This window comes from Nyctereutes procyonoides, unplaced genomic scaffold (genome assembly GCF_905146905.1).
Source record: "Nyctereutes procyonoides isolate TBG_1078 unplaced genomic scaffold, NYPRO_anot_genome, whole genome shotgun sequence".
NCBI lineage: Eukaryota > Metazoa > Chordata > Mammalia > Carnivora > Canidae > Nyctereutes > Nyctereutes procyonoides.
Genome location: NW_026575048.1, coordinates 36,098,209 through 36,121,533, shown reverse-complemented (window position 1 = coordinate 36,121,533; position 23,325 = coordinate 36,098,209). Strand labels below are relative to the sequence as shown.

The window sequence follows — 23,325 nt, the reverse complement described above, 5'->3', positions numbered from 1 at the left end:
ATCCAGCTGTTGAAGGTTGGGGAAGTTGTGACGGTAGACACAGTGTTTGGGCTAAGATTTGCAAGCTGAGTGAGGGCACATTCCCAGAAGACGATATGTGCAAAAACCCAGAGGCCTCAGAAGTGCAGATGTTTTGTACTGCTAGCATGTGAGGTAAAAGGCTTGAAGTGGGTATAAGGTGATGCAGGCCCTTCAAAAGAATGTAGACTTGGCCCTTTAAGACTTGATACCAGAGAACATTTTATGCCTTTTGACAATCTGTGTAGAAACTGTTGGGAGAAGTATAGAGTAGAGATGTTTCTTCTTTGTAGCTTCCCCTAATGAATTGTGGCTGTTCTTGTACATTTGTAAAGGGTACTCAGTGGTATGAACAAACCAAAGAAGAATTGATGGCTCCTACCCTTCTTCCAGAACTCCATCTTTTAAAGCAGGTGAGTGGAATGTGGTTTAGGGAGATCAGTGGAAGAGGTAAATTCAGCCAGAACAGTATAGCATCAAAGGTAACTAAGTAAAAGTCTATTCATTCTCTGTGTTCTATAGGAGATAGGAAAGCAACCCTTGGAGAAATTGTCATGAGAAACAGAGAAGGTCTTTACTTGGTGATCTTTACTGATGGGTTAGATGGCCACAGAGCTTGATTCACATACATTTTTGTCTGGAAGTGGAGCTTGTTAACTTTTCAGTGTTTCTTTCCAGCTCAGTTATTTTTATTTCCTCTGAGAAACTTGGGTTTTGTTTTGTCAAACTAGCACTTTTTTTTAGCGTTGGATTGATTGTGTTCACATTTATCTTGGCAGATTAAAGTTAAAGGCCCACGATACTGGGAACTGCTCATAGATTTAAGCAAGGGAACACAACACTTGAAGTAAGTATATTGAATTTTTTAGATATATCTGTGAAGGGAATAGAAGTATATGGGAAAGTAGAAATTGCAGATTATTGTCTAGAGTGGTTCCTTGTTACCCTTTTATCTCATGCAGGGCAGTAGAGTATATATTGAATAAAGTGGTCTATAACTTTGAAATGGAGTTTTTATTAGAAAATGAGTTTTAGTTTATTTTTTTATTTTTTATTTTTTTAAAGATTTTATTTATTTATGATAGACATAGAGAGAGAGAGACAGGCAGAGACACAGGCAGAGGGAGAAGCAGGCTCCATGCCGGGAGCCTGACGTGGGACCTGATCCTGGGGCTCCAGGATCGCGGCCTGGGCCAAAGGCAGGTGCTAAACCACTGAGCCACCCAGGGATCCCCTGAGTTTTAGTTTAGGAAACAAACCCTAGGGCAGCCCCGGTGGCACAGTGGTTTAGTGCCACCTGCAGCCCAGGGCGTGATCCTGGAGACCCTGGATCGAGTACCACGTCGGGCTCTCTGCATGGAGGCTGCTTCTCCCTCTGCCTGTGTCTCTGCCTCTCTCTCTCTCTGCATCTCTATGAATAAATAAATAATAAAATCTTTAAAAAAAAAAGAAACAAACCCTATTATATATTTTTTATAAATATGGTTATATTTATATAAATATATAAATATAGTTATATTCATTGAGTAACTTGAAGTGACATAAGTTGGTACAATAATGGAATTGTCTGTTGGAGCAATAATGAAAGATCTTCAGTGTAAGAAAGTAAGGCTGGAAAAAAAAGGGAGTAAGGCTGCTTTGTATGTCCTTTTATTAAGGGAGCTTTATAACAATTGATGTTTGTCAGACCACATTTTTTGCATGTTTTTTCATTGTTTTGTTGGATTGTTCTCATAAATTTAAGGTTATGGTAGATTGCTTTTGAGTGGAAATAGTCATATGCAAGTAATTACTGTAATGAACAGTGTTAATTTTATATTTTGAGTAGTGTGTAAATTAAATCTTTAAATTTCCAGAAAGTTTAACAAGCCCATAAGAAATTTTATAGTTTGGTCCCAATTTATATTTTCCTTAAACTATTTATATGATAGCTGTTTTCTGTATTGTTCTCTTTAGATTTGCCGCATCATTTTTATTTTTTATGCTGCACGCCAATCAATAGATATTTAGTACCTCCAGTGGGTAGATAAAGGGAATGTGAAGAAGTGTTAGATAAAATATTGCCTGTTAAGAGTACACTTGAACAGACAGTGCCTTTTTACTTAGCAAGTTCTGTGAACCCAAAAAGAGTAGAGCTTTATTTTGGCTTTCTCATAGGGATTGATTTAATTTTAGGTACAGTAAATAATTGTATACCTTACTGGAAAATGATAAAGACTTTATCTGATGTGAGCATGATGTTGGGAGGCACTGTGTTTCCACCTGAGAACTACAAATAATATCTCATATAAAATTTATTCTTGTTTTTTTTTTTTTTTTTTTTTTAGATCAATCCTTTCTAAGGATGGAGTTCTGTATGTTAAGCTCAGAGCAGGTCAGCTCTCCTATAAGGAAGATCCAATGGGGTGGCAAAGTTTGTTGGCCCAGACTGTTGCTAACAGGAACTCTGAAGCTCGGGCTTTCAAGGTAGTATTGATTGGTTAAAAAGTGAAGGATGTGATGGACTAATTTATAAATCCCATTAGCCCACTGGAGCATGTACTTCTGTATAACATTTATGATACCGTTTAGGTGAACCTACTCTCTCTCATCACTGCAGATTATAAAGACTGAATGGCCTAGGATCTGTTTGTTGTTTTATGTTGCAAATATAATAAAATATGAGTCATCTGCCAGGACTGTAAGGATGATTTACATTTAGCAGCAGGGACAGTATATCTTAACTCTATAAAAATGTTTTTAATATTTTTACTTATTAATCTTTAAATCTGTTAAGATTTGCTTAATTCGTAGCAGAAATAAAAAAGATTTTTGCAAGGTAGCATTAATTAATTACATTAATAAACACTCATATTTGTTGCTTAAATCTTGGTAAGGATGAAATGATGACAGATTTATCAGTTTGCTTTACTATTTTCATAGTACTTGACTGCTAACACAAGAGTATTTATTTATTTATTTATTTATTTATTTATTTATTTTAAGATTTTATTTATTTATTCATGAGAAACAGAGAGAGGAGAGAGAGGCAGAGACAAAGGCAGAGGGAGAAGCAGGCTCCATGCAATAAGCCCAACATGGGACTCGATTCCAGGTCTCCAGGATCATGCCCTGGGCGGAAGGTGGCGCTAAACCGCTGAGCCACCCGGGCTGCCCCCACAAGAGTATTTATTTATTTTTTTTTTTAATTTTTATTTATTTTATGATAGTCACACACACAGAGAGAGAGAGGCAGAGACACAGGCAGAGGGAGAAGCAGGCTCCATGCACCGGGAGCCCGACGTGGGATTTGATCCGGGGTCTCCAGAATCGCGCCCTGGGCCAAAGGCAGGCGCTAAACTGCTGCGCCACCCAGGGATCCCCCCACAAGAGTATTTAGGATGGAAAAGTAGTTGCAGTTAGAGTGTATGAAACAATCTCATTCCCATCGCGGTCAGTATATATTTTACTGCTCCTCACTCTAGAACTCAAGTTTCCCACACGAGAAATGTGTTCCATAAACTAACATTAAAATTTCTTAGTTTAGGGCAGCCCCGGTGGCTCTGCAGTTTAGCGCCGCCTTCAGCCCAGGGCGTGATCCTGGAGACCCGGGATCGAGTCCCACGTCAGGCTCCCTGCATGGAGCCTGCTTCTCCCTCTGCCTGTGTCTCTGCCTCTCTCTCTGTGTCTCTAATAAATAAATAAAATCTTAAAAAACATTTTCTTAGTTTAAGTACAGTTTTCAGAAATTCCATGAGCAAATGTGCTCCTGCTGAAGATACACCAAGTGGCAAAGTAGTTAGGACCTGTAGGGGGTAGTGGTAGAGGCAAAAATGTGGCCAGTGGACTGGCTAAGTGGTGGCCAGAGAACTGAATTAACATCCTTTATTTTTCCACATTAGGAGATAGTATTTATTTTAATTTAACTCACTTTTCATTTTAGACCAGTTACTTATGGCTGAGCCTTTTATAATAGTTCCCAGGGTTTAAATAGATGTAGTTGAACATCAGTGAATTTTGTTTGGCAGTATTTGATAGGTTGTCTGTAAAATGGTTTTGAAGGACTTTTTTTTTTTTAATTTTATTTATTTATTCATATGAGAGAGAGGCAGAGACATAGGCAGAGGGAGAAGCAGGTTCCATGCAGGGAGCCTGATGTGGGACTCTATCCCAGGACCTCAGGATCACACCCTGAGCTGATTGCAGATGCTTAGCCACTGAACCACCAGGCATCTCTTAAAGGACTTGTGGATACGGTTACCTTAACTTAAGCACTGTTACTTGTATGAATTAGAGCCCATCTCAAAGACCCTAATCTAATTTGTAAAGAAAATGAGAAGTTTATACTTGATTTTAAATATTTTTTATTTATTTATTTTTATTTATTTATGACAATCACACAGATAGAGAGAGAGAGGCAGAGACACAGGCAGAGGGAGAAGCAGGCTCCATGCACCGGGAGCCTGACGTGGGACTCGATCCCGGGTCTCCAGGATCGCGCCCTGGGCCAAAGGCAGGCGCCAAACCGCTGCGCCACCCAGGGATCCCTATACTTGATTTTAAATTGGAAAATTATGTAAAGATTAAAAGACATCTCAATTTCCTTTTTGCTGGAATTCAGAAATAAAATATAAACCTCAATGGAAAATGGTCATACTTCTGTATTCCGTATATTCCATATTCCATTTTCTTGAACTTTGTTCTTTTTTTCCCAATTTTTTTTTATTGTGGTAAAATACAAAATTTGCTGTTACAACCCTATAAGTGAAACCCTATAAGTGAATTCAGTAGTATTGTCCATTCATATTGAGCAATTATCACTACCATCCATCTGTAGGACTCTTTCATCTTGTAAAACTGATCATCTGTATCCACTGAAGAGCAACTCCTGTTCCTTCTTCCTCGCAGCCCCAGTGCCCACCATTCTGCTTTCTGTCTCTGAATTTGATTATTCTAGGATCCTCATATAAGTGGGATCATACACTGTTTACCTTTTAATGAGTGGCTTATTTGAGTGGTAGTTTTTATTTTTATTTTTTCCTTACGTTTTCAGTAACAGTTCTTGGTTTCTTGCTTATTTTTCAGTTAGTTAATGAGGGAGAAGGGAAAGCCTTTTGGGAATAAGTTACCTAAGAAAGACCTATTTATTATTGTCCTGATAAATCTGTAGCTCATGTTTGGTTTGTGCAAAAAAGTGTCTTGTAACTTCTCAGCAGAACAGGTTGGTGAAGCTCTAGAAAGTTTGTACAGCCTTGGGCTTTATGGGAACATTGTGTGAACAGAGTGAGGTAGATTTCTTAGAACTGCATATACTACAACTTGAACAATAAGGAAAATAACCTCTAATATTACACTTCTATTTGTTGCTGTTGTTTATTTTTTTAGCCAGAAACAATTTCAGCATTTACTTCTGATCCAGCACTTCTGTCATTTGCTGAATATTTCTGCAAACCAACTGTGAACATGGGTCAGGTGTGTATCACATGTTTTATTCAGCTACCAGACTACAATTTGTTAAATTTATCTGTGGACACCACCAAAAAATCCTGTAATATCCATACCTATTTATGAGGTTAGTGTGACATGCTTTGGGTACATTGCATGATTTTTGCTTGGCAAATACAGATTTTTCATAGTCTAAACTATTAAATTCGGTAACTGCCTATCTTGATAGAAGAAACAACTTAAAATTTCTAAGACATAGATTTTGATAGGTAATATTTTCTTACATGCATTTTTGTACTGATATTTTCAGTGTTTACTGTCTCTTATTTTTACATAATTTTATTATTTGTTTCATCTGTATTTTATAACTTTTTTTTTTCTATTGGTTATAAAGCTGTTCCCTTTAGAATTCAAAAGGTGCCCAACAGATCTTTTATTTACTCCAAAGCTTGGATGTAGGATTTGATATCTGGGAGTGAAAACAAAGAAACTGCATTTTGGCCTATAAGTGTGTATAGCTCTTGGAAAAATTTTTCAACCTCTCCAAAATGCAGTTTCCTTGTTTCTAAAAGTGGGATTATTATAGAAGTTACCTTACGTTGTTGTTTTGAGGGTTAAGGGAGATAATTGTAACCTCTTTAACTTACTGAATCTTGACTACTTATTAGATACTTTGCTCAGTACTTTATGTAATTTTCTTACTGGATTCTGACTTGGAGGGTAGGTACTTTATCATTCCAGGTTTACAGATAAGGAAATTGCCATTCAGCTATCACATGCCTAAGATCACACAGCTAGTAAGGGCTGGGCATGCATTCAAGGCCGCAGGTCTCTGATGAAAGCCCATGCTGTCTTACCCTATATATCATTGACTGTAGAACTTAAGAATGGGTCATAGTAGTTGCTATACAGTCTTGAATTGATTTTGGAATATACATTGATGTGCTACAAAAGTTTCTAATTTTCTACAGAAACAGGAAATTCTGGATCTGTTTTCTTCAGTACTGTATGAATGTGTTACTCAGGAGACCCCAGAGATGTTGCCTGCATACATAGCAATGGATCAGGTATGGTTCCAAAAACAGTCCAATTCTGATTTCATTTATACTGTATTTTAAATAACATACCAACTGTGAGGTAAGGTTCCCCATGTATTCATCTTTTTCATTTCTCTTTTGCTTTTAGAAATTTAAAAAAGGAAACCTTATAAAACTTGAAAGCTCTATATATAACCAAAAAAGCTTAGAATTTATGATGGGAATGCCCCTTGGTGGACTGTCTTACTCCAGGGTTCCTATTCTCCCTTTTTTTCTCTTCCTCTGACTAGCAGAGAAAGAGCATGTTTCCTCCCTTTCTCCTCTAGCATCCTCGGTGGTTTCTTACCTCCTTCCTGCTTCCCTCCTTCCTGGCAGAGATATGCAAATGAGCAGTAAGTGAACAAACAGTGCCCTAATGATGACAGTGATATGAAATTATGCCTGAGTGATTAAGCTTGCAAGAGGTTATAGTATTAGTGTGTAGTGATTTAGCAAGCTGGAGTTCATTTTTAAATTTTTTGTGTTATTGCTGTTTTAAAAGAGCTTAAAAGTGGTAATGCAGAAAATGCTTAACTGCTTCCCTAAAAGATCAGACCAATCCATTCACTTTAGTAATACGTATGACTTTTTAATAGTATCATGCCTTTCAGACTCAAAATTGCAGTTAAGCTAAGCCAGTAGTTTTCTAACTTGGGTTAAATTTATATGAGGAATCTTAAAAATACAGATCTTCAAATGCCATTTTGTATTATGTACTGAATCAGAATTTCTGGGATGAGTTCCAGGTCTGTGATTTTAAACAGTTCTTTAAATGAATGTGATATGATGAATTCACAGATAAGCATGTGGGGCTCAGTGATTAAAGCCAAAGGAAGTTACCTCTAATGACAAAATAATCTCTATTGAAAAGTAGGAAAGTGACATTATTAAGTAATGTTCTTAATTAAAAGGCAATTTCTAATATGACCTGATAGGCCCAGAATAGCATTATTGTCTGGTATCCATCCACATTTTTTAATTAGAAAGTATGATTATGTGATGTTCACACTGACACTACTTCTCATAGGGACTCTATGTAGCAGCCAAGTATTGAGTTGTATTTTTCTTTTTTGGCTGAAAGTGTTCCCATTTTATGCTCTGAACCTTTATCCCTTCACAATCATGGGCAATTGTCTACAGAACATCCTTGCTAGTTGCAGCCATGGTGACTTTGCAGATGGGTCCCAAGAGCATTATTATCAGTAGTATTGTTTTGCCTCCTGCCTCTGGGATCTCTGGCCAAGTCATTGTACTCCACTTGAGTTTCTGAGAGGTAACTGACAGTAGACCTAGCAGGTCTTCATTTTTCAGAGCCACTGAGCCAAGAATGACCTCATTTGCTTTTGTTGCTTTTATCCAAAAGCTATATATGTGGCAACCATATTAAAGAGAATGGACATGCATCTGCACCCAGCAGAGGGCTTCTCTGTGGGGCTGACTGCATCAAAACATGGAATGGATTCCTCTCTGCACTTTATTGATCTATGAGGCATATTTAAAAAATACTCTATTATACAACTCTGAGGAAGAGACCATTGGAGCAATTTCATTGTTTTAATAAGTGGATTGCTGTTCCTTTTGTCTCTTAAAGGCTATGAGAAGACTAGGAAGAAGAGAAATGTCTGAGACATCTGAGCTTTGGCAGATAAAGTTGGTGTTAGAGTTTTTCAGCTCCAGGAGCCATCAGGAGCGACTGCAGAACCACCCTAAGCGAGGACTCTTTATGAATTCTGAGTTCCTCCCTGTTGTAAAATGCACTATTGATAATACTCTGGACCAGTGGCTACAAGGTAATAATAGCATTGTGTCTGGTGCTTTTTATTAAAAAAAAAAGTATTTATTTATTTTATTATTATTTTTAAGATTTTATTTATTTATTCATGAGAGACACAGAGAGAGAGAGGCGCAGAGGCAGAGGCAAAGGGAGAGGCAGGCCCTGTGGGACTTGATCCCGGGTCTCCAGGACCACGCCCTGGGCTGAAGGCAGTGCTAAACTGCCGAGCCACTTGGGCTGCCCCCTAAAATTCTTTATTTAAATTCAATTTAGTTAACATATAGTGTATTATTAGTTTGAGGGGTAGAATTAGTGATTCATCAGTTGCATGTAACACCCAGTGCTCATTATATCACATGCCCTCCTTAATGCCCATCACCCAATTTTACCCCATCCCTCAACCTACCTCCCCTCCAGCAACCCTGTTTGTTTCCTAGATTTAAGCGTTTCTTATGATTTGTCTCCCTGTTTTCATCTTATTTTATTTTTCCTTTCCTTCCTGTATGCTCATTTGTTTTGTTTTTTAAATTCAACATATGAGTGATATCATATGGTATTTGTCTTTCTCTGACTGACTTATTTTGCTTAGCATAATACTCTCCAGTTCCACCACGTCGTTGCAGATGGCAAGATTTCATTCTTTTTGATGGCTGAGTAGTATTCTGTGGTGGTGGTGGTGTGTATACACACACGCACACCCTCCACATGCATACATACCACATCTTCTTTATCCATACATTCTGTTGATGAACATCTGGGCTTGATGAACATCAAGGCCATATTTTGGCTGTTGTGGACATTGCTGCTGTAAACATTGGGGTGCATGTGCCCCTTCAAATCAGTATGTTTGTATCCTTTGGAAAAATATCTAGTAGTGTAGCTGCTGGGTCGTAGGGCAGTTCTTTTTTTAACTTCTCTAGGAACTTCCATATTTTTCAGAGTGGTGCTTTTAAGATACACTGGGACTCAGGGTTTTCTCTTGTAGCATTTTTTTTAATTGCTAAGCAAGGTAAATCTGAATATAAGCTAGAATGGCTATAGATGTAAATGTTTCAGTTAGATGAATTGGACTCTATTTACTTCAGCTTCTTTAAAAAATACACTTTGCTTCATACACCATAAGGATGTATATATACATATATTTGTACATATTTATTTATTTTTTTTTAATTTTTATTTATTTATGATGGTCACCGAGAGAGAGAGAGAGAGAGAGGGGCAGAGACATAGGCAGAGGGAGAAACAGGCTCCACGCACCGGGAGCCCGATGTGGGACTCGATCCCGGGTCTCCAGGATCGCGCCCTGGGCCAAAGGCAGGCACCAAACCGCTGCGCCACCCAGGGATCCCATATTTGTACATATTTATTTTTTTTTCTTTTTTTTTTTTTTAATTTTTTTATTTATTTATTATAGTCACAGAGAGAGAGAGAGAGAGAGGCAGAGACACAGGCAGAGGGAGAAGCAGGCTCCATGCACCGGGAGCCTGATGTGGGATTCGATCCCGGGTCTCCAGAATCGCGCCCCGGGCCAAAGGCAGGCGCCAAACCGCTGCGCCACCCAGGGATCCCATATTTGTACATATTTAAAATATACATATACACGTATTTTTAAATACCACTTAACACTTAGGAACTTGTTTTATCTTTTTTAGCATTCGATCCTGTTTCCTTTCCAATGCCTCTCTCTGCTGTTTCTTAGGGATGTGGCCTGTCACCTAGCTGTGAGGTCATTGGCTGTTTTCTTCCCTTTTTTGTACCCCCACATTGTGTACACTGAAAACTTGATGTGCGCTTAGAGTAAATGTTTGTTTTACCAGCTCTATGAGTTAGTTGGTGGGAACCTAGGACATCACGTAACAGTGGCTTGGAAGTACAGACTTGTGATTGCAGGGGAAATGTGAAATTACTCCTAATAGTGTAGCAGTAATTATGCCTCATGTGAGGCAAGTGATGATTTTTTAAATCTTTTGATTTTTTAAAACCTGTAAATAGTAACAATTCTTGATGTCCTAAAGCTGTTAGTAGCCAGTAAAACCTGCGTTTGAATATAATTAACGTAAAAACTATCTACTGTAATATTAGGGAATACATTTCTGAAAAAAAAAAATGTAAACCAGATTGTGAGGTTTACATGGAAAGCAGCAATTTCAAACTCCTAGTATTTGGTTAACACCTTCCATTAGAATTCAGAAGATTATATAATTTCCAAATTTTTAAAAATCTCATTTTTTCTCATTTTTTGGGAAAAATACAAGTTATTACATAGGTTTTGATATTTTGTTTGTATTCAGCTCAGCATTTGATTATCTGTGGCACACCTTTCATGTTGATAAGAAGTATGTCATTAAACCTTTGCAGAATCTCTGGTTTGCACATTTCATATCAGTAATGAAACTTTGGCAGTGACTAGAGCAGTCTTTAGTGACCTGAATTGCTTTTTTTCTTACTGCTCTTTAGGGCATTTGGTAGTTTACAACATTGCTCTTTACCAAATTTGACTTGCTACTATAATTGCCAGAAATGTACATTTATTTTTTAGTGAAGAGCCATCACTTTTAAATTGAGGTAAAATTTATTCCAATTTTGCATTGGTTTCAGTATAATGCATTATATATTAGTTTCAGGTGTACAACATCATAATTTGATATTTGTATATATAGCAAAGTGATCACCATAGTAAACCTAGTTAACCATCTATCACCGTACATTTGACTCCTTTACCTATTTACCTACCTCCAGCCCCTGTGATAACCACCACTCTGTTCTCTATGAGTTTTGGTTTTTAGGTTCCACATATACATAAAATCATACAGTATTTGTCTTTGTCTGTCTGACTTCACTTAGTATACCCTCAAGGCCCATCCATGTTATTGCAAATGACAAGCATTCTTTAATATCGCAGAGTAGTATTCCATTGTGTATATATATGATATCTTTATTCCTTCATCCATTGATAGACACTTAGGTTGTTTCCATATTTTGACTGTGGTAAATAAGGCTGCAACTAACTGAATATGTTTTTGGTTTAGTGTTTTTGTTTTCTTTGGATAGATATCCAGCAGTAGAATTGCTGGATCATATTGTAGATCCATTTTTAATTTTTTGAGGAACCTCCATACTGTTTTTCATAGCTGTTGTATCAGTTTGCATTGCCACCAACAATGCAAGACAGTTCCCTTTTCTCCACATTCTTTACAACCCTTGTTATTTCCTGCCTATTTAATAATAGCCATTGCAGCAGGTGTGAGGTGATATCTCATGTGGTTTTGATTTGCATTTCTCTGATAATTGGTGATGTTGAACATCTTTCATGAGTCTGTTGGCCATCTCTGTGTCTTCTTTGCTAAAAGTGTCTATTTGGAGTCCCTGCACATTTTAAAAAATTCTTTATTATTTTAGAGAAAGCATGTGTGAATAGGGGGAGGGGCAGAGGGAGAGAGAGACAATCTCAAGCTGACTCCCCACTGAGTGTGGAGCCCCATGTGGAGTTTGATCTCATGACCCTGAAGTCATGATTTGAGCTGAAATCAAGAGTCAGATGCTTAACTGACTGAGTCACCCAGGAGCCCCTCTCTGCACATTTTTGAATTGGGGTTTTTGTTGTTTTTTAGTTGTTTGAGTTTTTAAAATATATTTTGGGTATTAACTCCCTATTGGATATATGATTTGCAGAATTTGTTTTCATTTAGTAGGTTGCCTTTTCATTTTGTTGATGGTTTCCTTTGTGTGCAGAAGCTTTTTAGTTTGATGTAGTCCCACTTATTTAATTTTGCTTTTGTTGCCTTTGTTTTTGGAGTCAATTCCAAAAATTCAACACTAAGGAATGTCAAGGATCTTACTGCCGAGGTTTTCTTCTCAGAGTTATGGTTTCAGGTCTCACAATCAGGTTGTTAATCCACTTTAATTTTTTGTGTGTAGTCTTAAGATGGTCTAGTTTCATTCTTTTGCATGTGGCTGTCCAATTTTCCTATCCCTATTTATTGAAGAAACTGTCCTTTCCTCATTGCATTTTCTTGACTCCATTGTTATAGGTGTGTGTTTATTCCTGGGCTCTTTGTTCTTTTCCATTGATCTATGTGCATTTATACTGATACCAACTATTTGGCTACTATAGCTTTGTAGTATAATTTGAAATCTTTCCAGTTTGGATGCCTTTTATTTCTTTTTCTTGCCTAGTTGCTGTGGCTGGGACTTCCACTACTATGTTGAATGAAAATGGCAAGAGTGGGCATCCTTGTCTTGTTCTTTATTTTAAAAGAAAGAAAAGCTGTTAGCTTCTTTTTTTTTTTTTAAGATTTTATTTATTTATTCATCAGAGAGAGAGAGAGAGAGGCAGAGACACAGGCAGAGAGAGAAGCAGGCTCCATGCTGGGAACCTGATGTGGGACTCGATTCTGGGTCTCCAGGATCACACTCTGGGCTGAAGGCGGCGCTAAACCGCTGAGCCATCTGGGCTGCCCTGCTTCTCATAGTTGAGTATGATGTTATCTAATGACTTTGTCATATATGGCCTTTATTATGTTGAAGTACATTTCTTCTGTAGTTGCTTTGTTGATTGAGTGTTTTTATCATAAATGGATATTGAATTTTGTTAAATGCCTTTTCTGTACCTATTGAGACAATCATGTGATTTTTATCCTTTGTTTTGTTATTGTGCTGTATCACTTTGATTTGCAGATGTTGAATCATCCTTGCGTTCCTAGATTAAATCCCACTTGGTTGTGGTGTATGTGTTATCCTTTTAAAGTATTATGTTTTGTTGTTGTTGTTTTGAGTAACTAAAAAAGAATTTGAAGGCAAGAGGATGCAAGCAGTATAAAAATCAAAAGCTTAACCAGCTTTCACTGACTTTTCTTTCTCTGCTTGTCAAATGGGGATTGGATTTTACTTGTACATTTTCTGAGAGTCCTGAACTGCTCATGGACTCCTTTATACAAGGTGAAGCTATGGGGCAGATTCCTTAAGAGACTCCTTAAGAGACATTTTGGGAGAACTCTCATCCGGCAGAAGTGTTGTTCATGTTTCCTACTTTTTCCCCTTCTGCTTCATGTATACTACAAAATAGTCATTGCATGCAATGGTAAGCCCAGCAATTTGTAAAAAGAAGCTCTGGGAGTCCACTTTGCCATCTCGGCTCTGGTCCTGGTCCTTCGTTATTTTGTCCACAGCCAGAGGGTCTTCTTGTTTTTCTGAAAATCTGGGAACTCTTTTTTCCATGAGTACTCTCAGGTCCACCTTTGTTAAGTAGCTTTTATCCCCAGCAAACTTGTAAGACATGAAGATCACGGTTTCCATGGTATGTCCCATTTGAGACTGCATTTTGGTGAGGTCTTTTGAAACCTTGGCCAGAGGTACAGTGGGGACCCCTTTTGATATATTGTTGAATTCAGTTTGCTAATATTTTGTTGAGGATTTTTGGATCTATGTTCATCAAGGATATTGTTGTGTCTGTAATTTTTGTGTGTGTGTGTGTGTGGTGTCTTTTTTTGATGTTAAGGTTAATACTAGCCTTGTAAAATGAGTTTGGAAGCATTCTCTTCTCCAGGTTTTGGAAAGTGTTTGAGAAAGATACATGTTGAATTTTCTTTGAATGTTTGGTAGAATTCACCAGTGAAGCCATTGGTCTTGAACTTTTGCCTATTGGGAGGTTTTAGATTACTAATTCAGTCTCTTTACTAGTAATCAGTCTATTCAGATTTTCTATTTCTTCATGTTTCAGTCTTAGAAGACATATGTTTCTAGGACTTTGCTCTATCCATTTCTTCTAGATTGTATAATTTGTTGGTGTGTAGTTGTTCATACTAGTCTCATAAGATTGTTTTTTGTTTTGTTTTGTTTTGTTTTGTTTTTGGTATCAGTTGTAATTTTCTTCTCCCTGTTCTCATGGGGCTGTTAAATATACTGCTATCCCTCCCTAGAACTTTTTCTTTCCTTCTCTGCCTACTCAACTTATATTCATTTTTACAGCCTCAATTTAACTGCCCCTTTCTCATAGGCCTTCTAAGACCACACCACTTCAAGCAACATTCCTGCCATTTTTATTTCTTCCTTCTCTCCTCTTCCCCTCCCTTAGCTTTACTTTATGTATTAGAATGCCTTAGTCTACTGGTAATAGAGAGCCTAACTCAACCTGGCTTTTTTTGTTGTTGTTTTGTTTTGTTTTGTTTTGTTTTTTCAACCTGGCTTAATCAGGACACATATAAGCTTACATTATTGGAAGGCTGCTAGTAAGGTGGTCTAAGGGTCATCTTATTTTAGTGCCTTCAACTCCAGTTCCTCTGAGGTTCCATTATTTATACTCTGTGCCATGGCTTTATCCTCAGAGTGCTTTTTCTCATGGTAATAAAATGGCTGTTCCTTGCCTCAATTTCAGCATTCTGCAGAGGAAGAATAGAGTTGCTTCTAGGAGCTTTGCCATAACAATGAGGAAATCTCTTTCTTAAAAGCTTCTCACAAATATGTTGTCAAGCATATTCTCATGTCTCTGTTTTTTATTTATTTATTTATTTATTCATGAGAAACAGAGAGAGAGAGGCAGAGACATAGGCAGAGGGAGAAGCAGGCTCCATGCTGGGAGCCCAGTATGGGACTCGATCCAGCCTTCCAGAATCATGCCCTGAGCTAAAGGCAGACGCCCAACCACTGAGCCACCCAGGCATCCCAATGACTCTGGTTTGAATTGGAATTCATGCACATTCCTCAGTCAGTCCTTGTGGCAGAGAATGTCTGTTACTGAATAGGTTAGGTCTGTCAGTTCCTGAACCAATCACACTGTTGAGAATGGGATTGCCCTGATTGTCCTGGACCAGTGGTTCTCAAAGTGTGGTCTCTGGAGCAGCAGCAACATCACCTGAGAACTTCTTAGAAATGTAATTTTCCTGACCCCATCCAAAAAATTTTGGGGATGAGGCCCACTCATCTGTTTTAATCAACCCTGTCAGGTGATTCAGATGCACCTTAAAGTTTGAGGAAGTCTGGCTAATAGTAATTAGGATCCAGTTCTGGAGCTGAAGTTAGTCCACTCAAATGTTATATACTGCAGAGAAGAAGGATCATAAAATGGATATTTGGAAAGACAGCCTTAGTGACCACTATCCTTGTATAGCACTCATCACAATTTCTAATTATGCATTTGTTTGTGTAATGTCTCTGTTCCTTACAACACGTTATACTCTGTGGTGACAGTCTGGTTTTCCACTGTAGCCCTAATTCCCAGCATCGTACCTGTCTAGTGTATGTTAAGTGCTTAATGAGTTCTGGATGAGAACTTCATTTCCATTTGTGTATTTCTCTCACAGCTGGGGGTGATGTGTGTGTGCACACCTACCTCAGTGGACAGCCCTTTGAGGAATCTCAGCTGAGCATGCTGGCTTGTTTCCTTGTCTACCACTCAGTACCAGCTCCATGGCACCTGCCATCTATAGGACTAGAAGGTAATTATTGATCTAAGTCCTCTTCAGTACCTGTATTATTGACTCACTTATTTTTTAAGTATCTTGGTAGGAGGTAATTCTAGTGAGTTAGGTGTTGGTTTTCATTCGTGTTTGGGTGTTATTGTTGAGAACTTTTTCTCAAAACATCTGAACTTTATACATCCGTAAACTTATTTACATTCAGGAAAGGATGGGTTCTTCAGAGAGCCCCAAGCACCAGTAAATACTAATAAATTAAATATTTATATTATTTTTCTTTCTTAATTTTTATTAAAGTTATTTTTATCTTTATTTTCTGGGTTTTTAGTTTGGATGTTTCTTTTTAATCAGATAATCGTAATTTCCAATATTATAAGGTTTTAAGATGACCAGGTACCTGATTTTGTGTGAATTTGAATGTTTTTGTAATACAGAGTTTGAAATATTAGCACTTCACTGTATTTTTCAGAATATGTAATCAGATATGGAGTTTTCCCAGTAACCTGAATCAAAATATAATTCTAAGCACTTTTATTATTATCACTTTCAAATTTCTGCTTATCAACTGAGATTCAAAATGGCTTTTAAGAAGAGGAAAGATTGTTCCATTTAATCATTTAAAATTTAATAACATTTAATTTATTGCTGTTTTGAAAACCTCAGATAAAAATGTACTATCTAGAGACTTCTAGTTATAGACATGATGGAATTGCTTATATTGGACTGACTCTCCCACAAAAACAAATATAAAAATTTGACAGACTACATAAAACAGCTCTTTAAAGAAATTGGTAGCAACCATGCTGGCCAGACTTGATTGAGGCCACAGTCCCCACAAGAAGGGAAGCATAGTGAGGAAACTCAATATTTACTCTGGCTTTCTCCCAAAGGCATTTGCTAGTTCATAGCACAAGAAGTAGAGTCCCAGCAAAAGGCAGTAGTGCTGCTGTGCAGGGTAGCCAGAGTTTGGGTTAACAATTGCCTGAGAATCTAGAACTTGAGCTAAATCCAAAGTAGGATGGAGAATAGAGTAAAACTGGGATGTACTCAAAACTCAAAAACCTGGAAGTACTCATTTCTTGAGACACATACCAAATCTTAACCTATATGTGCATAGGATAAGACTCCAAGAAATCTAGCAAAAGCCAAGAGACTAAAAATGTAGGCAAATATTTCAACAACATAATGCCAAGGAAACAAAGGGTAGAGTTCCAGGGCTGCCAAAGTAAAGTGGCTCTGACAAACATCCCAGCCATCTGATGAAACCACAGCAGGACCAAGCCCTAGGAGTAAAGTAAAAAGTGAAACAGAAGACCTAAAGTTAGCCTCAAGCAGAACAAAGGAAATCTGTCTGCATTCTACCTGCCTTATAACCTTCTTAGGAGGAATAAAGTATATGCTGAACCTTTATAGTTTTTAATACATAGTATTTGGTGTTGAATAAAAAATTATAACAAAAAAGGTAACAGAAACTGACTTATATGTGATCTAGATACTGTAATTACTAGATTTGGACTTAAAATAGCTGTAATATTTCCAATAAATTAGATGAAAAGATAATTTCACCAAAAATCTAGAATCAGTAAAAGTTAAATGGGAATTCTAGAACTGAAAAATATAACTGAAATTAAGAATTCAGCATATGGATTAAGTAGTGTATCAGACATTTAGCACCTGCCTTCAGCTCGGGGCGTGATCTTGGAGACCCGGGATTATTAAGTCCTGCGTCAAGCTCCCTGGAGGGAGCCTGCTTCTTCCTCTGCCTGTGTCTCTGCCTCTCTCTCTCTCTCTCTCTCTCTCTCTCTGTGTGTGTGTGTGTGTCTCTCATGAATAAATAAATAAAATCTGATTTCCCCAGTGTATAATCTTGGGAGATCCCAGGCTATGGGGAGGAAGCGAGAACCTAAGTGGAGCCTGGGAGACTTCTTGAGTTGAGGTGATGAAGCTGAGAGTACAGGGAGACCAGAGGAGCTAGAGTTTTACAGGATGAAATGCTAGAGAGGAGAGAGCTACACAGAGAGAGAATGCCAGACATCTGCATAAGTTCCCCCTCAGCTCTCAGTAGAGTACTTACTGGTCAGCACATGCATGTGAAGAAACTGTTTGTGGCTAGGGGAGGAACTGTCTACATGGATTAGAGGACACATTACCAGTTGTTTATACAGGTTCAGGAATAGTGCCTCTTCTCACAACTTCATAATTTAAGGGGCCTTAGATACTCAGAATGGTCTTGCTTTAGTAATGGGAAATACTTAGCTCTAGACTAAATAGACCTGAGTGTATTCTGGTCCCACCTTACAAAGCTCAAAAGTGTGGCACAAAAGCATGAAATTGTTTTTCAAGAAATGTAATTCTAGAATAAAGCCCAAGAACATAGAAATACAGAAATATCTGGCACCCAACAAGGTAAATTCACAGTATCTGTTATACAAAGAAATAGGAAAATAGAACCTATAGATGAGATGAAAAATCAATTAAAACTGATCTGGAATTGACATAGATGTTCAATTAGCAGACAAGGACATTAAGACCATTCTTATAACTATTCTGTACTTCAGAACATTAAGACATATAGAAGATGTAAAATACTATAATTGAACTTTCTGAGATGAAGAGTACACTGAATGGGAATAATGGGCAGATTAGACATTCCATAATAAAAAGTTACCAAGTGTGAAGACATAGCAATAGAAACTGTCCAAAATTAAATGCAAAAGTACAAGAAGGAAAAAGGAACAGAGCATTAATGAAATAAGCTTTGAAAAGGACCCAATTTACATGTGTTTGGAGTCTCTGAAGAAGAGAGAATCCCTGGAGAACTGAGGGGGGAGGGACACAACAGAAAAAATATTTGAAGAAATAATGGCTGGAAATTTTCCAAATTTGATGAAAACAGTAAATCCCACAGATTGAAAAATTCAGTGAATCCCAAGCATGAGAAATATGATTAAAGTTACATTAAGGCACATCATAACCAGATTGCCCAAAACTGGTGGTAAAAAAAAAAAAAGGCCTTAAAAGCAGCTAGAGGAAAAAAGACATGCTACACACAGATAAAAAGAGTAACTTTGTATTTCTTGCAGGAAGCAAGGTAAGTGATAGATTAGTGGAGTAGAGGATGCAAAGGAAAATTAAAATGTCTTAGAATTTTATACCCAGCAAAAATATCTTTTAAAACAGTCATGAAATAAAGCCTTTTCCAGACTCACAAAAGCTGACAAAATTCATTACCAGCAGACCCACACTATTGGAAATGTTGTCTATTAAGTCCTTTGGGCAGAGGGAAATAATGTTAGATGGAGATAGGGGCTACACAAAGGCATGCACAATATTGGAAATGGTAATGACATGGGTTTATTTATGCAAGGCTTCTTTTAAAAATACTTTTTTAAAGACCATTGATGGAATGAAAATAATAACAATGTACTATGGAGTTTATAAAACATGAAAACTGTAAAGTATGGAATGGTAGTTCAAAGGCTGGGAAGGGAGAAATGGAAGTGCTGTTGGAAGGCCCTTATGCTAGGGGATCCCTGGGTGGCTCAGCGGTTTAACGCCTGCCTTCGGCTCTGGGCATGATCCTGGAGTCCTGGGATTGAGTCCCACATTGGGCTCCCGTCATGGAGCCTGCTTCTCCCTCTGCCTATGGCTCTGCCTCTCTCTCTCTCTCTCTCTCTGTGTGTGTGTGTGTGTGTCTCTCATGAATAAATAAATAAAATCTTAAAAAAAAAAGGCAGGCCCTTATGCTAATATGTGAGGTGGTATAATCTCATTTGAAGGTAATCTTTGATAATTTAAAGGTGTATGCTGGAAGTCATAAAGCAATTACTAAGAAGACAGAGTCAGAACATACTGCGACAAAGGAGCTATAGTGGAAGCATAAAAAGTCATAAAAAGTAATCCAAAAGAGACAGAAAAAGAGGACAATGGGGAAAAGAGCACAAATGGAACAAATGGAAAACAAAGATCAAGATGATACCTTTCACCCTAACCATTTTAGTGTCACGTTGAATGTCAGTGGTCTGTTAGATTCCATAGTGCATTAGTATGTTGAAGTTGTTTCATATCTTCCTGGATGTTTTTATTCTATGTGCTTGAGTTTTAGCAAGGTCTGGGGAACACCATAGATTATCAGTTAAATAGGAAACTTGTTTTAATTTCTGCTGAGGTTTATTAAACATTTAATTCAGCTGACTGGCAGAGCCCAATCAATCAAAGGAAATAGGAGAAATAGTTTTCTCCCTTATATTCTGTGTAGCACAACTCTTTCTTGTGTTAGTCATGCCTTAATCAGCCACTTGATCATATTGATCTGTCCATCTTCATGAGCTCCTGTGATCCTGTCCCCTCTGTTGTCTGCAGGTCTGCTAGGATGCTTGCTGTGGCCTAGAGTTGCAGGAACTTTATATACATATATGTTGAGGCTAGGAGAGAGGGAGTAGTGAACTGCTGCATGTAGTGGGATGGAGGCAAAATGGAAGATGATGCTTAATAGGAGTTTGAGGTTATATACCTCCTACTTCCTTTAGAGCAGTGGTTCTTAACCTTGGCTGTGCATCAGAATCACCCAGGCAGCCTTCACACTCCAGATGTCCAGGTTGTACTCTATATGAATTACATTGGAATATCTGTGGGACCAGAGTTGAGAACCTTTGCTTCTTAGAGGGTGGGGCAATAGATTAATGTCCATGTATTTAAGCCTATGTTCTTTTCTTGGGTACATATTGGGGTATATAGATTAGGGTAATTGAAAGTAGATGGGCACATTTATTAATTCTATTTAAGTAATATATAATTAAATATTAATAGTTTCAGATGTCACAGGTCACTTTCTGAAGTACAAAATGGATACATTTACATTTTTATGTCATTTTACTGTACATTTGGGAAATTCATAGATTAAATGTTATCTTTGGGGAATTGTTTTCAAAGGGAAGAATGTCATCTTTAAATGTGATTGCGTGTCTGAAGCTTCCATGAAAGGGGTGTGCAACTGAATTTATTTACAAGAGTGACTTTTTCCCCCCATTTCCATTTCTTTAGGGAGCACAAGCTTTGCTGAACTCCTCTTCAAATTTAAACAACTGAAAATGCCAGTGCGAGCTTTGCTAAGATTGGCTCCTTTACTTCTTGGAAATCCACAGCCAATGGTTATGTGATCATGTCTGTTGGTAAACCTACCCTGAAACGTGACTTCTGCACAAAAACATGACCAAACAACAAAGCTAAAGAAACATTTATAAATTTTATAATATAACTAGGGGGAAAATAAGCTGCACAAACCTCAATGTATTTTAAAATTTAAGTGTTTTAAATATTCCAGAGGCCCTGTTGCTGTCAGCATTAACATTATATGATATATAAAAGTGAGTTAAAATTTACTTTTGTAAATAAAGTTTTTTGGTTTGTTTTCAAAACTCTTGATTATTTTAGTTTGGGATTCAGAGAATAGAGCAGTAGGCACTAGGGTGGAAATTCATTTAAAAATCTTTCAACTGTGGTGATTCAGATAAAGTGATTATGTTCAAGTTTGCAAGGTTTTTAAAGAAACTCTGTCATCAAGTTTTACTCTCCACAGCAAGAAAATGGCTTTTAGCATCTCCTAACATGTCACAGTTTTCCAGTCTAAAATTAGTGTGTACTTTCTGTGATGGTGCCAGGCCTCCTCCAGTCACCTTAAGTGGGAAGACACTTATACCCTAATGAAGAATTGCTCAACGTGAAGCCTGTTGTAAATAGAGGAAATATGCAATTTCCATTATAGAGAGGTATTCAGAAATAGCATTTAAAAATAAATTGCATTTCCACTCAAGATTTAGAGAATGAACATCTGTATCAAGAGTTTTAGACTAAGTAATGATGAAAGATAATCACATAGAGGTGCCTCCAGCTTCAGGTCTCCCATACAGGAAGAAGAAAACTCCCTGCTATCCAGATTCTGACATATGCCCTGTGTTACCTGAATGGCCAGTGGGACCCTAAACGGGTAGAAGCAGCAAGATTCATTCAGTCATTCCACATTTCCACATCCTGAATTTTGCTCTTTAGTTTTAAAGGTAAAAATCAAATAGAAATGTTTCCATTGAGATTTTGGCAAAAACCTATGTGGCAATTGCTTCTGCAGGGTGGGCTTGCATTTACAAGGCACACTTCTGGAGGCAACTCATTCTCTCTAGACTCAATATTCCATCTGCATGCTTGCCTCAAGCACTTGCTCTTGCATATAGAACATAGGCAAGATGTGGCTGATTGGGAGGGCGAAATGTGTTTCCCTTTCACACTTAGCTAGCTTTTCTTATAGTTAAGACTAAAAGAAAACAATTAAAATGGTAGATTACAGAAATTCCATTTGAATCAAGATTTAAAGAACTCAGTATCTAGGCAACTGTTGGTATCTTCAGTCTCAGTTGTTATAATTTGTATTCTTTTTTCTGAAGGATGACTTGAGAGGGTATTCTGGGCAGCCGTATGAGTAGACATGCTAGAATCATCAAAGAAATGAATGCCATCTATTTATGTGTTCTGGTAGCTATCACCATTCAGAATATTTCAGCCTCCTCAAGGTTAAGACAAGAGCTGGAGAAGTGCATCTGGTTCCTAAGGGTTTTGGCCCAGAAGTGGCATGTGCCACTTCCAGTTACAGCCTATTGGCAGGAAGTAGTCACCTTGATCTGCCTCCTGTGACTCTTCCATGTGTCCACGAAGGGGAGGAGAACCAGATGCTGCTGAGTACTGGTTACTTAATGTCACAGTATGGTTCCCAGCTTACTCATAATTACCCACATTCATCCTTTCTACTTACCCAGATATAAATGCTTCCATAGGTTGGACATAATTAAGGAAATAGTTACACACACATGCATACTAAGAGAGATTATTGCCTCTCTGTTGGGGCCTGACATCTGTGCTCCTCCCTCGAGTAAGAGGTCCTGTAAAGAGTGAAGGCATGAACTTGTGGGTAGCTCTGAGGCACGGACACCAGACCCTAGTAGGAGTGTCCATTGAGTTAAGCTCTACAGAGCTTCCCTCGGTGCTGCCAAGTCTTGAGTAAGGCTACTTTTTACCATTTGTCTAAAAATCAGCTGACTTCACAGTTAAGAGATCTTCTGACAGCCCAGAGGAAGTACGCAGGAAGGGTCCTCTCATCTCTGAGCTTGATGATCCATGTACAGACCTACTTGGTGTGGGAGGCCGGTGTGCCTGTATGGCAGATGGGTCGGAGCTTGGGCAGAAAAACGAGCTTGGGAACCAGGATTCTGAGTAGAAGCCAGAACATGTGGAACCAAGGCAGGAATTGCCAGAGGAATGGATTTGTGTTGATTCTGAGGAAGGCCATGTCAAAGTCCAGTCTGAGGGACAGGAATAGGCCAAAGTCCGGAGATGATGTTGGGAGCTGGGTGAAACTGGAAGGTCATGGCCAATTTGAGATCCTAACCAGGGAGACTTTGTTGCCTCCTGCATATAAAGTTGGGGGCTTGGCTTATGGGTTCTTCTATCCTTATACTGCATTTTGTAGAAAATGCCTAGCCATATAAAGATCTCTTCTGATTCAGCTATGGGGGAGGGGACAGGATTTGGTCACCCCTCTGTGCTCAGTGTCTGCAGTTTTCAACCAGCAGTG

At 38.1% G+C, this 23,325-nt stretch overlaps 2 protein-coding genes across 4 annotated transcripts in view; one reads left to right on the top strand and one right to left on the bottom strand.

Moving 5' to 3' along the window:
- Nucleotides 1-21,085, top strand: part of ANAPC1 (anaphase promoting complex subunit 1) — a 108,489-nt gene extending 87,404 nt beyond the window's left edge. For all 3 annotated transcript variants that reach the window (XM_055327481.1, XM_055327479.1, XM_055327480.1), the window contains exons 41-48: nt 354-431; nt 798-865; nt 2,346-2,484; nt 5,383-5,469; nt 6,414-6,509; nt 8,110-8,308; nt 15,591-15,725; nt 20,748-21,085. In XM_055327481.1, the coding sequence (XP_055183456.1) occupies nt 354-431; nt 798-865; nt 2,346-2,484; nt 5,383-5,469; nt 6,414-6,509; nt 8,110-8,308; nt 15,591-15,725; nt 20,748-20,863 (918 nt within the window). In that variant the 3' untranslated portion in view covers nt 20,864-21,085. The remainder of the gene's footprint in view (nt 1-353; nt 432-797; nt 866-2,345; nt 2,485-5,382; nt 5,470-6,413; nt 6,510-8,109; nt 8,309-15,590; nt 15,726-20,747) is intronic.
- Nucleotides 13,318-13,611, bottom strand: LOC129511034 (protein S100-A10-like). The gene has a single exon (XM_055327482.1). The coding sequence runs from the start codon at nt 13,609-13,611 to the stop codon at nt 13,318-13,320; it is 294 nt and encodes a 97-aa protein (XP_055183457.1).
- Nucleotides 21,086-23,325: the final 2,240 nt, after the last annotated feature.

Coding starts and splice junctions, on each gene's coding strand:
- LOC129511034 (XM_055327482.1), bottom strand. CDS start 13,611: ATGCAGTCTCAAATGGGACATACCATGGAAACCGTGATCTTCATGTCT.